This window comes from Globicephala melas, chromosome 8 (assembly GCF_963455315.2).
Source record: "Globicephala melas chromosome 8, mGloMel1.2, whole genome shotgun sequence".
Lineage (NCBI taxonomy): Eukaryota > Metazoa > Chordata > Mammalia > Artiodactyla > Delphinidae > Globicephala > Globicephala melas.
Window position 1 is genome coordinate 78,590,658 of NC_083321.1, and position 14,485 is coordinate 78,605,142.

At 33.9% G+C, this 14,485-nt stretch overlaps 1 protein-coding gene across 1 annotated transcript in view; it reads left to right on the top strand.

Annotated features, from left to right (window-relative positions):
• Window positions 1-14,485, top strand: part of DYNC2H1 (dynein cytoplasmic 2 heavy chain 1) — a 370,694-nt gene that overhangs the window by 63,640 nt on the left and 292,569 nt on the right. Inside the window, exons 31-36 of the mRNA XM_030835708.2 lie at window positions 2,355-2,505; window positions 4,223-4,428; window positions 5,440-5,622; window positions 6,184-6,366; window positions 8,255-8,478; window positions 9,254-9,369. Of these exons, the coding sequence (XP_030691568.2) occupies window positions 2,355-2,505; window positions 4,223-4,428; window positions 5,440-5,622; window positions 6,184-6,366; window positions 8,255-8,478; window positions 9,254-9,369 (1,063 nt within the window). The remainder of the gene's footprint in view (window positions 1-2,354; window positions 2,506-4,222; window positions 4,429-5,439; window positions 5,623-6,183; window positions 6,367-8,254; window positions 8,479-9,253; window positions 9,370-14,485) is intronic.

Below are 14,485 nucleotides of genomic sequence, written 5' to 3' on the forward strand. Positions count from 1 at the left end.
TGCTGGTTGAGACTAACACTACAGAGGTAAGGCATCAGGAACTTTAGTTCTTAGGGACTATGAAAGGCAGGCATTGAGATGTTCTATGATTTCTCACAGGAAAATCTACCTAACTATTTTTTGCTTTTCAGATTAAAACATTTAGTAGCTATTGGAACAGGGTTTTATGTTGGTTCTTTTAAAGCATGAGAAATTAAATAGGAAACTTGGAACATTCTGGATTCTTAGCCATTTTATCACTCATATCATTTTGTATCTTTTAGCTGTTTAAGTCAAACTAAAATATGTTTAAAAACTCTTGTTCTTAGAGAAAAATAAAAGTAGTCATTGATGAATAATAATGCCATTGAAGGTCAGAGTTAAAATGCTTTATTATCTCTGGAAATGTTTCCTAGGACTCTGTCAACTTCCAGGTAGGATTTAAATTGACTTAGAGTAAAAGACACAATATTAAAAAATATACAAAAGTAAGAATTGCATAATAATTAGATTGAGTAAATGACAGTTATATCAGGAGATATACTGGGAGCTACAGGCTAAAGAATGTTGCTGGATTTGAGCCTGAAACTTAGTTCTGGGCTCTGAGCAGTCAAGTAAAAATATGAACTACTAAACATGTATACAGTTCATAATCTATCAAAACAAAGAATTCTAGTTTATTAGCAGTTAATGTTAAGAAAAAATTATCTCAAGAGCATTTATATAAGGGGATTGAATAGTATAACTGGTTACATGAATGTCTGGTACAGGTTACTGCGTACTATTAATTCAGTTCTCTAAAGACATCTTTGTAAGGACCTGAAATAATGTAGAGAAAGCACTTTCTGGTCTGGGAAGGAGGCAGCATGATAAAGTAGAAAAAATCTGACAGACCTTGGTTCAAATCCTACCTTTTCCAGTTATACTTTGAGTGATTGCTTTTGACACTTAGTTAAGAGGGTATAATAATACCTCCACGGCAACTCATTTTGAAGGTTAAATTATATAATGTTTGCAGAGCACCCTTAACGACCGTTACATTTTAGACAATGTTAGTGTTTGTCCAGGTATCTTAATGGTAATGTGACACGAGAATTAGGTAAGACTGTATCTTGAGCATCATTTCTGTTAGCCTCTCATAGAAATCGTATAGCAGACTGTTAAAAATTGAGATATCGATGTGCATTATTATTAAAATTTATTTATAATACAGAAATTCAGTAGTATTGCCTGAGTGGAAATCCATATATATGACTATTAGTTTCAAGGTGGCAAGTGAAGATTTTCATATGAAAATTAAAAAGCTAAGTCTTTTCTCACAAAGCAGATTTGGATCTGTTTAAACACTTCACCATATACTTGATTAAAGAAGCTGGTGAGTTTTGTACTACAAAGTATGAGAGGTGACTTTGCCCTGCAAAGTTACTAATTGGCTTTCTCTTTTGTTAAAGAACTTAATGTAGTATTTGTACAATGTTCTAAGAGCAAACAGCAGCTTAGCCTGCTATATTAAGTATTAAAATTATATATAGATAATGGATTAATCTGATAAATAGAGGCATTTGATGATATTTTCTGGATGCTAAAAGGTATATATAAGAAAAAAACAATCTGTTCAGGAGTTAATTGGTCAGTAGGTTTAGTGTTTTTATACAATGATGGATCATGTCTTTAGTTTAAAGGAGGTTATTGGTTTTCCTTGTTCATCTAAGAACTGTATCAAAGTATTTTAATACAAGTTTACAAAATCTGGTGTTTAAATGTATCATTTGCTTTATCAGTAACCTTGCTATATTGATAATATTATAGAAATCCTCTCAAATGGCATTAATATTTCATATTTTATGTAAACATGAAGTTGATCTGTATTTAGTTTCTGTTTATGGGTATTAGACTGAAAGATTAAGACAGACTTTAATTTAGGATAAAATTGGTGTTTTGAAATTGTAGACTTCAGTAGTATGCTGAGAGATTATTTTGGAATGCTAGAAGATTACTCTTTTTATTAAATAGAATGCATCATACTCTGTTATCTTTGCATCTTACTGGTTAAAAAGAAGCCATTTATGAGGAGAGTCATGGGAAGAAAGTACAAAGCACTTAGGTTATAATAAGCTTGGTGGGCTCTAAGACCCAAAAATAGGCCTATAGGAGAATAGTAAAAGATGAGCTCTGAGAAGTAAGCTTGGGCTGCATCACACATGCTTTTTCTACAAATGTATTGCTCTATTAATATATGAGGTGCCAGTAAGACATTCAGGTAGAGAGGTCCAATATGTAATTGGAAATTTGGAAAAAGGTATCTTTCCTTAAATTTATAAAATATTTCTAAGTAAATTCAGCTTTAAAAAATAATTTTTCTCTTTATTCATTAGATATTATGCTTGGCAGAGCAGATTAAATTCACTGAAGATGTAGAAAATGCCATCAAAGATCATAGTCTTCATCAGATTGAAACACAACTGGTGAATAAGTTAGAGCACTATACTAACATTGATACAAGTTCTGAGGATCCAGGGAATACTGGTATGGGAAAATATTCCATTTTCTGCCTACTTTTGGGTTATTTGAACATTTTTTTAGTATTCTATCTTAATTTATCTATTGTGCTTTTGTCTGTCAATCAATCATCTGTGTGTCTATTTTGGAGGTTACTTTAGGAATTACAATATACATACTTTTATATTGTACTTAGAATCAATAATTTACTATTTTAAGTGGAATGTAGAAACCTTACCACCATATGGGTTTCTTTATCCTCCCCTTTTTATGTTGTTTTCAATGTCTATAGATATCTATATACATTGAAAACTCCATGAGATTATAATTTTTTTCTTTAACTGTCAAATGTATTTTAAAGGACCTGAGAATAGTCTATTATATTTATCTAGATGCTTACCATTTCTGTTGCCCATCCTTCAACCTCCAAGTTTCCTTCTGCTGTCATTTTCTTTCTTTGAAGAATTTTCTTTAGTGTTTCTTTTAGAGCCCATTTACTGACTATGAATCTTACAGATTTCCTTCTCTTGAGAATGTCTTCATTTCACCTTTATTATTGTCTTTTCTGATGTGAGTTGATTTTTTTGGTTCTTTTCATGTTGAATGATTTTGGATTGTATCCTGGACATTTTGCATATTGTGTTATAAGAGTCTGAGTCTTATTTAAATTTGCTGGATAATGTTGATATTTTTCTGTTAGCAAGTGATCTTGTTGGGTTCAGGCCACAAGTTTCAGCCAGCTTTCTGTGGGTTGTGGTTCCAATGTCTGTTCTGTCTTTGCTACACTCTTGAGATCTTCCCCACATGTGTGCCACCTAGTGGCCAGTTATCAAAGTCTTTGGTTTAATGTTTAGGATGAGGTCTGCACAGCTCAGGCTGAGCTCAAGAGTTCATAAAGTTTATAGGGTCATTTTCCCAATCTTCTCCCCTTCCATGGTCTTAGCAGTGATTTTGTGGTTCCCTTGGGCTCCTCTTTTGGTCCTCTGGCCAGAAAGCTGGAGTTTCATGTACTGTACTCTCCTTCACACTTTCTGTGACTGTGCCCATGTCTTGGACCAGTTGATGGGAGAAAAGAGAGAAAAAGAGCAATTTGAGTTAGTCCCACTGTCTTGGGATCATAGCTCCTCTGATTTCAGAGGACAGTTCCCTTCCTTCAGAGTTTTAGGCATTTCTGGGTCTCAGCTGCCAGCGCTGAGACTCCTTTTCTGCTTTTCAAGTCTGAGTTAAAAGACTTCTCCTGGACCTCTCTCTGTCTACACCAGTATGGGTTTCTGGCAGCATTGAATCCAGGCCCATGGATATAAGAGAGGAAAAAGAAAAAGAAAAAAGGTAAATTTACCACTGGTTCGGTGGCACTTCTAATTCTTCCCTTCCCCAATTTGCCTGATACTCTTTACTTTTTCAGGGTCCTAAACAGCAGTTCAATGTATGTTGTCCGTGTTTTATACCTGCATTCAGAGGGAGAGACAGGCTGAGTGTGTTTACTCCCTTGCATAAGGAACCAGAACCCTGGTTTCATTGAATTTTAATATCTTAGTTTTCACACACACAATTCTTATTGGTGGATTTGACATTCTTTTGACTTGCATGATATATATTACTATACTATTCAAATGTATCATGAAATTACCATTTAAATTCATTTATTGAGAAATCATGTGTGTGTGTGTGTGTGTATATATAAAATCATAAAGTACATAAATCACAGGCTAACGTTTTCCCCAATTATTTTAATTGTATACAGAATCTGGCATTCTGGAGCTTAAACTTAAAGCACTTATTCTTGATATTATTCATAATATTGATGTGGTGAAGCAGTTAAACCAAGTTCAGGTTCATACAACTGAAGACTGGGCTTGGAAAAAACAAGTTAGATTCTATATGAAAAGCAATGACACATGTTACGTTCAGATGGTGGATTCTGAACTTCAGTATACTTATGAGTACCAGGTATGACTTGTGGCAGAAATGTTTAATTTTTCCAGTTAGAAATTATTTACTTTAAAGGAAATTTGCTATTGGATGAAAGAGTTATTTTAGCTGTAACTTTTAAGAATTTTTTTGTGTTATTGTCTTCTATTTCATCATAATTAAAAAGATGTTATATTGGAAAAAATTCTATATACAAAAAAAGTTAACATAGTGGCAGTGTTGTGCTGAATTCTCTAAATGTACCTTTTCTTAGAGCAGTATTTATTTATACAGATTGAAATATAGTTTTAATCTAAAGAGAATTGAATATTAGGCAACCTCAATGGAAACAATTTGGTTTGTGCCTCCTTTTACAAGGCCAAAATTAGTGCAATTTTTAATATGTCAAAGTACGTTTGTTAAATATTCTCAGTTTGTAAGGTAAAAGAATTTTCAAGCAAATAACCTAGCTCATGTAACCTGTTCTCAAAAAATCCAGCTGTATCCTCTCTGCCTTCTTCCATCATAGTGAGTCAATCATAAGGATATATTTGACATTTATGTTAATAAGCATATGTCAAGAGAGTTGCCAGCTAGCTCTTTCAAAAAGGAAATGTATTTTGAGACCCAAATCTGTCCACCTAAATTAAAGAAAAACTATAAAATGCAGCTTGAATTGGACTCTATTTCCGCTAAAATTTAGTAGCAATTTTGAGAATTATTTGATAGGTTAAGATTATTAATTTCATAAGGAGTTTTTCAAATTAATTATCAAGAACTTGAGAGACTATTTGGAAAACCTGACAGTATGTCAATTGAGGATAGAATAAAATACATGCTTGAGAAATAACTAAGTTTAATTCCAGTTTGTGCTTTAGAAAGTTTCTTGAATTACTAAAAAAATTTTTGTATATTTTTTCTGTTAACAACTTTAAACTATTTTTTGCCTTTTTAAATTTTTAACTAGAATTGCTATTTAACTACACTATATAATATTTGTACATATTGAATAGAATATGAATATTTGAAATTTATATTTCTCTTGTGTAGGGTAATGCTCCCAAGCTGGTTTACACTCCACTGACAGACAAATGCTACTTAACTCTCACTCAAGCCATGAAGATGGGACTTGGAGGAAATCCGTACGGACCAGCTGGAACTGGAAAAACTGAATCAGTAAAGGCTTTAGGTGGACTTCTTGGAAGACAAGTTTTAGTTTTTAATTGTGATGAGGTAGAATAAATAATTATCAAACGCTATAATAGTGTCTTAGATGTTTGGAATAGTTTTCACATACTTACATATGAAATGCTCTATTTTAAAATCACTCTTCTTTTAAATCACTTGAAAGTGGATTTTATTTGAGAAGTAAAATGGAGAGAGGTTGCACATAGTGTAGTCCAAAAACTTTTCTAAAGAGAACTATTACATAGAAATAATTTTAAATACAGAATGAAGCTTTATATTAGAGTAGAGGAAAAATCTTAAATTCTTATTAAGTTACCATTTTCAAAACATTGTGTGTATTTTGACTTAAAGAATAACTGAAACAAAATCTTATACTTGTTTAGTTCTGTGTACTTTTCAGAACACTTTCACATGAATTATTTTGTTTATTCCTTGAAACCATCCTAGGGTTTGAAAGAGTAGCTATTTAATCTCTGCTTAAAAAAGAACTAAAGAGGTATAGATGGGTGAAATGATTACCTTCTCACTAAATGACATAAAGTATTAAATTATTATTAGAGATTTTAATTATTTTTATTGAATATAATTTTTATTGTTATTTTTAAGGGCATCGATGTGAAGTCAATGGGACGAATATTTGTTGGTTTGGTGAAGTGTGGGGCCTGGGGTTGTTTTGATGAATTCAATAGACTAGAAGAATCTGTACTGTCAGCAGTTTCTATGCAAATCCAGACAATTCAAGATGCTTTGAAGAATCATAGAACTGTATGTGAACTGCTTGGCAAGGAGGTATAGCATATATTGGGAATTTAAAGAATTAAACTATTTTATAAGACTTTGCGTTACTCATACTCAGGCAAACAGTCTATCTTTATTTCTCCTGGCACCTCTGTTGCTAATTTGTGACCAGTGTGTTAAACCTTTTTACCTGTGAATTGTCTCTGAGTTTCTCACCCTTTTTGGGTCCCATTTCCACCATTTATCTTCAAACTTTTTTTTTTTTTTTTCCTGCGGTACGCGGGCCTCTCACTGTTGCGGCTTCTCCCGTTGCGGAGCACAGGCTCCGGACGCGCAGGCTCAGTGGCCATGGCTCACGGGCGCAGCCGCTCCGCGGCATGTGGGATCTTACCAGACTGGGACATGAACTCGTGTCCCCTGCATCGGCAGGCGGACTGTCAACCACTGCGCCACCAGGGAAGCCCCATCTTCAAACTTTTGATATTGAATAATCCAGTTATAATAATATTTGCTAACATTTATCAAACACTCTATGCCACTGTGCTTAGTGCTTTTATGCATTGTTTCATTTAGTACTCATAACAATCCTTTGACTTAGGTACTATTATATTTTTTTAACTTTATGGATGAGGAAACTAGGGCTTGATATGTTAAACATAAGAAATGGAGCTGGAAATTGAACCCATGTCTGTCTAATTCTGAAATTCATGTTTTTAATCACTATTCTGTATGAATCTTAAAACAATAAATACTTAACTATTCTTCTGTTGCTCACTTCTCCCCATAGGAGGTATACATTCATGTCATTAGAACTTAAACTTATTTGTATGTAAAACATAGATTTCTCTATATAATGTGTAATGGTGAATATACTGAAAGTTGAAAGAACTGTGAAATTATCCTCTTCCCCATAATAACATTTTCCCAATACAAGTTTTTCAGGGTAGACCAAGGAAGTAGGACCCCTTCTAACTTGCCTGTTACTTACATGATGTTTCAACTCTTTCTTAACAAAGAAAAGAGAAATTCTTCAGTTTTTACCTCTCTGTCATCAAAATTTATTTTCTACCCTGTTCATTTTTTGTCAGTTCCTCCTCTTAGAAAGAAAAATTGTCCTTTTTCCCAACTCAAACTAATTTTTCCATCTATACTTTGGAATCTGCTTCCAAGGGACCTTCTCTTCAGAGTTATCTCTGTCCTTCTACTCATTTCTCGTTGGCTTTTAAACATAATCACATATTTTCCTTCTTAATAATGTGTTATATTATATTAGATATAATGATACTGTAATATAATATTTAGTATAATTAAAACATAAGCGAACCTTCCCTTAATTCATCTTTCCTTCCAACCACACTTTTTGTTTTCTTTCCTTTATAGCCAGGTTTTTTACTCTAGGTATTTCTACTTCCTGATTGCCCATTCATTGTTTATACATTATAATTCTGCCTTTCTATTCTTAGTGCTTTGTTGAAAATGCTCCTATTAGATACTCTCATGATATTTTGCTCTTATAGCATTTATTAACTATGATTGCTTCTTTCAAATATTCAATGGACTATAAACTCCAGAAGGGCATAAACTATTACTGACTTTAGTTCAGAGTTATGTTGTCTCTGTGTACTTAGCAAAGTGCCTAACACAAGGAAGGCTTTTAGTAAACATATGCTGAATGAATGAATAGACATTCAAACTAGTTACAATCACTTAAACTTTCAGCCTCAAAAAACTGATTGTAAAGAGCCTCTATAAAGTAGTGTAGTTCCTAAGGAGTTTATTATATGTTGAGTAAGAAGATGTTTAGCACACTAGTGGTTGCTTTTTGCTAAGGTATAAGATGTATGTGTAGAAATATGTCACAATAAAACTTCTATTTGCAATATGTTTTATAGTTATAGTTTCAAGTATTTGATGCCTATGTTTTAAATTAATATTCCAGGTAGAAATAAATTCTAATTCTGGAATTTTTATCACTATGAATCCTGCTGGAAAAGGTTATGGAGGAAGACAAAAACTGCCTGATAACCTTAAACAGCTTTTCAGGCCAGTAGCCATGTCTCATCCAGACAATGAGCTTATTGCAGAAGTTATTCTCTATTCAGAAGGCTTTAAAGATGCTAAGGTGTTGGGCAGAAAATTGGTAGCTATCTTCAATCTATCCAGGTGAGTTTTCCTGTTTTAAATATTTTAATATTTTATAGTTCCATGATTGATCAGGGTTATTAATGACCATTTTCCACATTTGTCCAATTTACCTATTCAGTGATTTTCATATTGGTGATTTTCATAAGTACAATTTTGTATTGTACTCAAGGTGTTGGTAAGAAAGATTTTAGTTTGAATAACAGAAACGTCTGGCTCAAAACTGCTTGTTTTTCATAAATACTATTAATTCAATTTCACGTTTTTTCTGCAAAATATTTTTATTGGAGTACTCCAGCTAAATGATACTTACTAAACTAATTTACCAGCTGACCACTCAAAGCCTACTGTTGTTTGGAGGGAATCTTTCACATTTTTTTTTTTTTTTATGTCTGATTTCTAGTAATAGAGATTGACTTTTAGCTTCTTTGGACAACCTAGAATTCTGGTCCGTATTACTTAAGAGACAGTGAGAACTAGAGTGTCAGAGATTGAGAGCAAGATGGATTGATTAAAGACTTTAGGAATAAAAGTAACAGGTAGTTATCATTTAGTGTCTTCATTAAGATGATAGCCAGTTTGTGAAAGGTTTATCCTGATCCTTGAGAACCATCCATCTTTAACATTTTACTTGAGTGATTATTTTGTGTTGCTTGATTCATTTTTATAAACTAATGTAATATTAGGAATTATTTCTATGTGTTAGTAGTTAGATTCTGTATTTCTTTTAATATGATTACAAAAATAATTTCTTATAGCTATTTGATGATTTATGATTTCCATGTCTTTACCTAAGAGAACTTTTGACACCTCAGCAACATTATGACTGGGGTTTGAGAACTTTGAAGACAGTTCTGAGAGGAAGTGGAAATCTTCTTAGACAGCTGAAGAAAACTAGTGTTAAACAAAAAGGTATGATTCATTATGCCAATTATAATCTTATTTTTTAAAATAAGTTTTAATTTATTATAGTTTTAGATTTATATAAAAGTTATACATATAGTATAGAGGGTTTCTGAATATTACGTTCTCCCAGTTTCTCCTGTTGTTAACATCTTACATTAGTATTGTACATTTATTGAAACTAATGAACCAACATTGATTCATAATTTTTTAATAAAGTCCATAATTTATTGAGATTTTTCCTAATTTTTACCTATGTCTCATCATAACTTTTAAACATGCATTAAATATTTAATAGTTGTGGTATATAGAGGAATAGTCTAGTCCACTTGTGCTCAATCTTTAACAGGCATTAGAGTCACCTAGAGGCTTGTTGAAACACAGATTGTTGGACCCCACACCCAAAGTTCCTGAATTGGTAGGTCTGGAATAGAATCTGAAAATTTGTCTAGTCTTGAAACAAGAACAGAAACCTTAGAAACACATGGAGATTTTCTCTTTCAAAGATAGTATACTAAACAAAATTACCCTTTTACTTTTTTTTTTTTGAATTTTTAAATTTAATTATATATATATTTTTATACAGCAGGTTCTTATTAGTCATCAATTTTATACACATCAGTGTATACGTGTCAATCCCAATCTCCCAGTTCATCACACCACCACCTCCACCACCACCCCCAGCCGCTTTCCCCCCTTGGTGTCCATACGTTTGTTCTCTACATCTCTGTCTCAACTTCTGCCCTGCAAACCACTTCATCTGTACCATTTTTCTAGGTTCCACATATATACGTTAATATACGCTATTTGCTTCTCTCTTTCTGACTTACTTCACTCTGTATGACAGTCTCCATATCCATCCACAGCTCAACAAATGACCCAATTTAGTTCCTTTTTATGGCTGAGTAATATTCCATTGTATATATGTACCACAACTTCTTTATCCATTCATCTGTCGATGGGCATTTAGGTTGCTTTCATGACCTGGCTATTGTAAATAGTGCTGCAGTGAACATTGGGGTGCTTGTGTCTTTTTGCATTATGGTTTTCTCTGGGTATATGCCCAGTAGTGGGATTGCTGGATCATATGGTAATTCTATTTTTAGTTTTTTAAGTAACCTCCATACTGTTCTCCATAGTGGCTGTGTCAATTTACATTCCCACCAACAGTGCAAGAGGGTTCCCTTTTCTCGACACCCTCTCCAGCATTTGTTGTTTGTAGATTTTCTGATGAAGCCCATTCTAACTGGTGTGAGATTATACTTCATTGTAGTTTTGATTTGCATTTCTCAAATAATTAATGATGTTGAGCAGCTTTTCATGTACTTCTTGGCCATCTGTATGTCTTCTTCAGAGAAATGTCTATTTAGGTCTTCTGCCCATTTTTGGATTAGGTTGTTTGTTTTTTAATATTGAGCTGCATGAGCTGTTTATATATTTTGGAGATTGACCCTTTGTCCATTGATTCATTTGCAAATATTTTCTCCCATTCTGAGGATTGTCTTTTCGTCTTGTTTATGGTTTCCTTTGCTGTGCAAAAGCTTTGAAGTTTCATTAGGTCCCATTTGTTTATTTTTATTTCCATTACTCTAGGAGGTGGATCAGAAAAGATCTTGCTGTGATTTATGTCAAAGAGTGTTCTTCCTATGTTTTCCTCTAAGAGGTTTATAGTATCCAGTCTTATATTTAGGTCTCTAATACATTTTGAGTTTGTTTTTGTGTATGGTGTTAGGGAGTGTTCTAATTTCCTTCTTTTGCATGTAGCTGTCCAGTTTTCCCAGCACCACTTATTGAAGAAACTGTCTTTTCTCCATTGAATATCCTTGCCTCCTTTGTCATAGATTAACTGACCATAGGTGCATGGGTTTATCTCTGCGCTTTCTATCTTGTTCCATTGATTTGTGTTTCTGTTTTTGTGCTAGTACCATATTGTCTTGATTACTATAGCTTCGTAGTATAGTCTGAAGTCACGGAGTCTGATTCCTCCAGCTCCGCTTTTTTCCCTCAAGACTGCTTTGGCTCTTTGGGGTCTTTTGTGTCTCCATACAAATTTTAAGATATTTTTTTCTAGTTCTGTAAAAAATTCCATTGGTAATTTGATAGGGATTGCATTGAGTCTGTAGATTGGTTTGGGTAGGATAGTCATTTTCACAATATTGATTTTTCCAGTCCAAGAACATGGTATATCTCTCCATCTGTTTGTATCATCTTTGATTTCTTTCATCAGTGTCTTTTAGTGTCCTGTATACAGGTCTTTTGTCTCCCTAGGTAGGTTTATTCCTAGGTATTTTATTCTTTTTGTTGCAATGATAAACGGTAGTGTTTCCTTAATTTCTCTTTCAGATTTTTCATCATTACTATAAAGGAATGCAAGAAATTTCTGTGCATTAATTTTGTATCCTGCAACTTTACCAAATTCATTGATTAGCTCTAGTAGTTTTCTGGTGGCATCTATAGGATTCTCTATGTATAGTATCACGTCATCTGCAAGCAGTGACAGTTTTACTTCTTCTTTTCCAATTTGTATTCCTTTTATTTCTTTTTCTTCTCTGATTGCCGTGGACAGGACTTCCAATACTATGTTGAATAATAGTGGTGAGAGTGAACATCCTTGTCTTGTTCCTGATCTTAGAGGAAATGCTTTCAGTTTTTCACCATTGAGAATGATGTTTGCTGTGGGTTTGTTGTATATGGCCTTTATTATGATGAGGAAGGTTCCCTCTATGTGCACTTTCTGGAGAGTTTTTATCATAAGTGAGCGTTGAATTTTGTCAAAAGCTTTTTCTGTATCGAGATGAACATATGGTTTTTCTTCTTCAATTTGTTAATATGGTGTATCACAATGATTGATTTGCTTATAATGAAGACTCCTTGCATCCCTGGGATAAATCCCACTTGATCATGGTGTATGATCCTTTTAATGTGTTGTTGGATTCTGTTTGCTAGTATTTTGTTGAGCCTTTTTTGTTTTTTTTGCGGTATGCGGGCCTCTCACTGCTGTGGCCTCTCCCGTTGTGGAGCACAGGATCCGGACGCGGAGACTCAGCGGCCATGGCTCACAGACCCAGCCATTTCGTGGCATGTGGGATCTTCCTGGACCAGGGCACGAACCCGTGTCCCCTGCATTGGCAGGTGGACTCTCAACCACTGTGCCACCAGGGAAGCCCTGTTGAGGCTTTTGCATCTATATTCATCAGTGATATTGGTCTGTAATTTTCTTTTTTTCTAGTATCTTTGTCTGGTTTTGGTATCACGGTGATGGTGGCCCTAAAGAATGAGTTTTGGAGTGTTCCTTCCTCTGCAGTTTTTTGGAAGAGTTTGAGAAGGATGGGTGTTAGCTCTTCTCTAAATGTTTGATAGAATTCACCTGTGAAGCCATCTGTTCCTGGACTTTTGTTTTTTTGGAAGATTTCATTACTTGTGATTGGTCTGTTCATAGTTTCTATTTATTCCTGGTTCAGTCTTGGAAGATTATACCTTTCTAAGAATTTGTCCATTTCTTCCAGGTTGTCCATTTTATTGGCATAGAGTTGCTTGTAGTAGTCTCTTAGGTTGCTTTGTATTTCTGCGGTGTCTGTTGTAACTTCTCCTTTTTCATTTTTAATTTTGTTGATATGAGTCCTCTCCCTCTTTTTCTTGATGAGTCTGGCTAATGGTTTATCAATTTTCTTTATCTTCTCAAAGAACCAGCTTTTAGTTTTATTGATCTTTGCTATTGTTGTCATTGTTGTCTTTCTTTCTATTTCATTTATTTCTGCTCTGATCTTTATGCTTTCTTTCCTTCTGCTAACTTTGCATTTTGTTTGTTCTTCTTTCTCTAGTTCCTTTAGGTGTAAGGTTAGATTGTTTATTTGAGATGTTTGTTGTTTCTTGATGTAGGCTGGTATAGCTATAAACATCCCTCTTAAACTGCTTTTGCTGCATCCCATAGGTTTTAGATCGTTGTGTTTTCATTGTCATTTGTCTCTAAGTATTTTTTGATTTCCTCTTTGATTTCTTCAGTGATCTCTTGGTTATTTAGTAATATATTGTTTACCCTCCATGTGTTTGTGTTTTTTATGTTTTTTTCCCTGTAATTCATTTCTGATCTTACAGCGTTGTGGTCAGAAAAGATGCTTGATATGATTTCAATTTTCTTAAATTTACTGAGGCTTGATTTGTGACCCAAGATGTGATGTATCCTGCAGAATGTTCCATGTGCACTTGAGAAGAAAGTGTAATCTGCTGTTTTAGGATGGAATGTCCTATAAATATCAATTAAATCTCTCTGGTCTATTGTGTCATTTAAAGCTTCTGTTTCCTTATTTATTTTCATTTTGGATGATTTGTCCATTGGTGTAAGTGAGGGGTTAATGTCCCCCACTCTTACTGTGTTACTCTTGATTTCCTCTTTTATAGCTGTTAGCAGTTGCCTTATGTATTGAGGTGCTCCTATGTTGGGTGCATATATATTTATAATTGGTATATCTTCTTCTTGGATTGATCCCTTGATCATTATGTAGTATCCTTCCTTGTCTCTTGTAACATTCTTTATTTTATAGTCTATTTATCTGATATGAATATTGCTACTCCAGCTTTCTTTTGATTACCATTTGCATGGAGTATCTTTTTCCATCCCCCACTTTCAGTCTGTATGTGTCCCTAGGTCTGAAGTGTGTCTCTTGTAGACAGCATATATATGGGTCTTGTTTTTGTATCCATTCAGCAAGCCTGTGTCTTTTGGTTGGAGCATTTAATCCATTCACCTTTAAGGTAATTATCGATATGTATGTTCCTATGACTATTTTCTTAATTGTTTTGGGTTTGTTTTTGTAGGTCCTTTTCTTCTCTTGTGTTTCCCACTTAGAGAAGTTCCTTTAGCATTCATTGTAGAGTTGGTCTGGTGGTGCTGAATTCTCTTAGCTTTTGCTTGTCTGTAAAGCTTTTCATTTTTCTATCAAACCTGACTGAGATTCTTGCTGGTAGAGTAGTCTTGGTTGTAGGTTCTTCCCCTTCATCACTTTAAATATGTCCTGCCAGTCCCTTCTAGCTTATAGAGTTTCTGCTGAGAAATCAGCTGTTAACCTTATGGGAGTTCCCTTGTATGTTATTTGTCATTTTTCCCTTGCTGCTTTCAATAATTTTT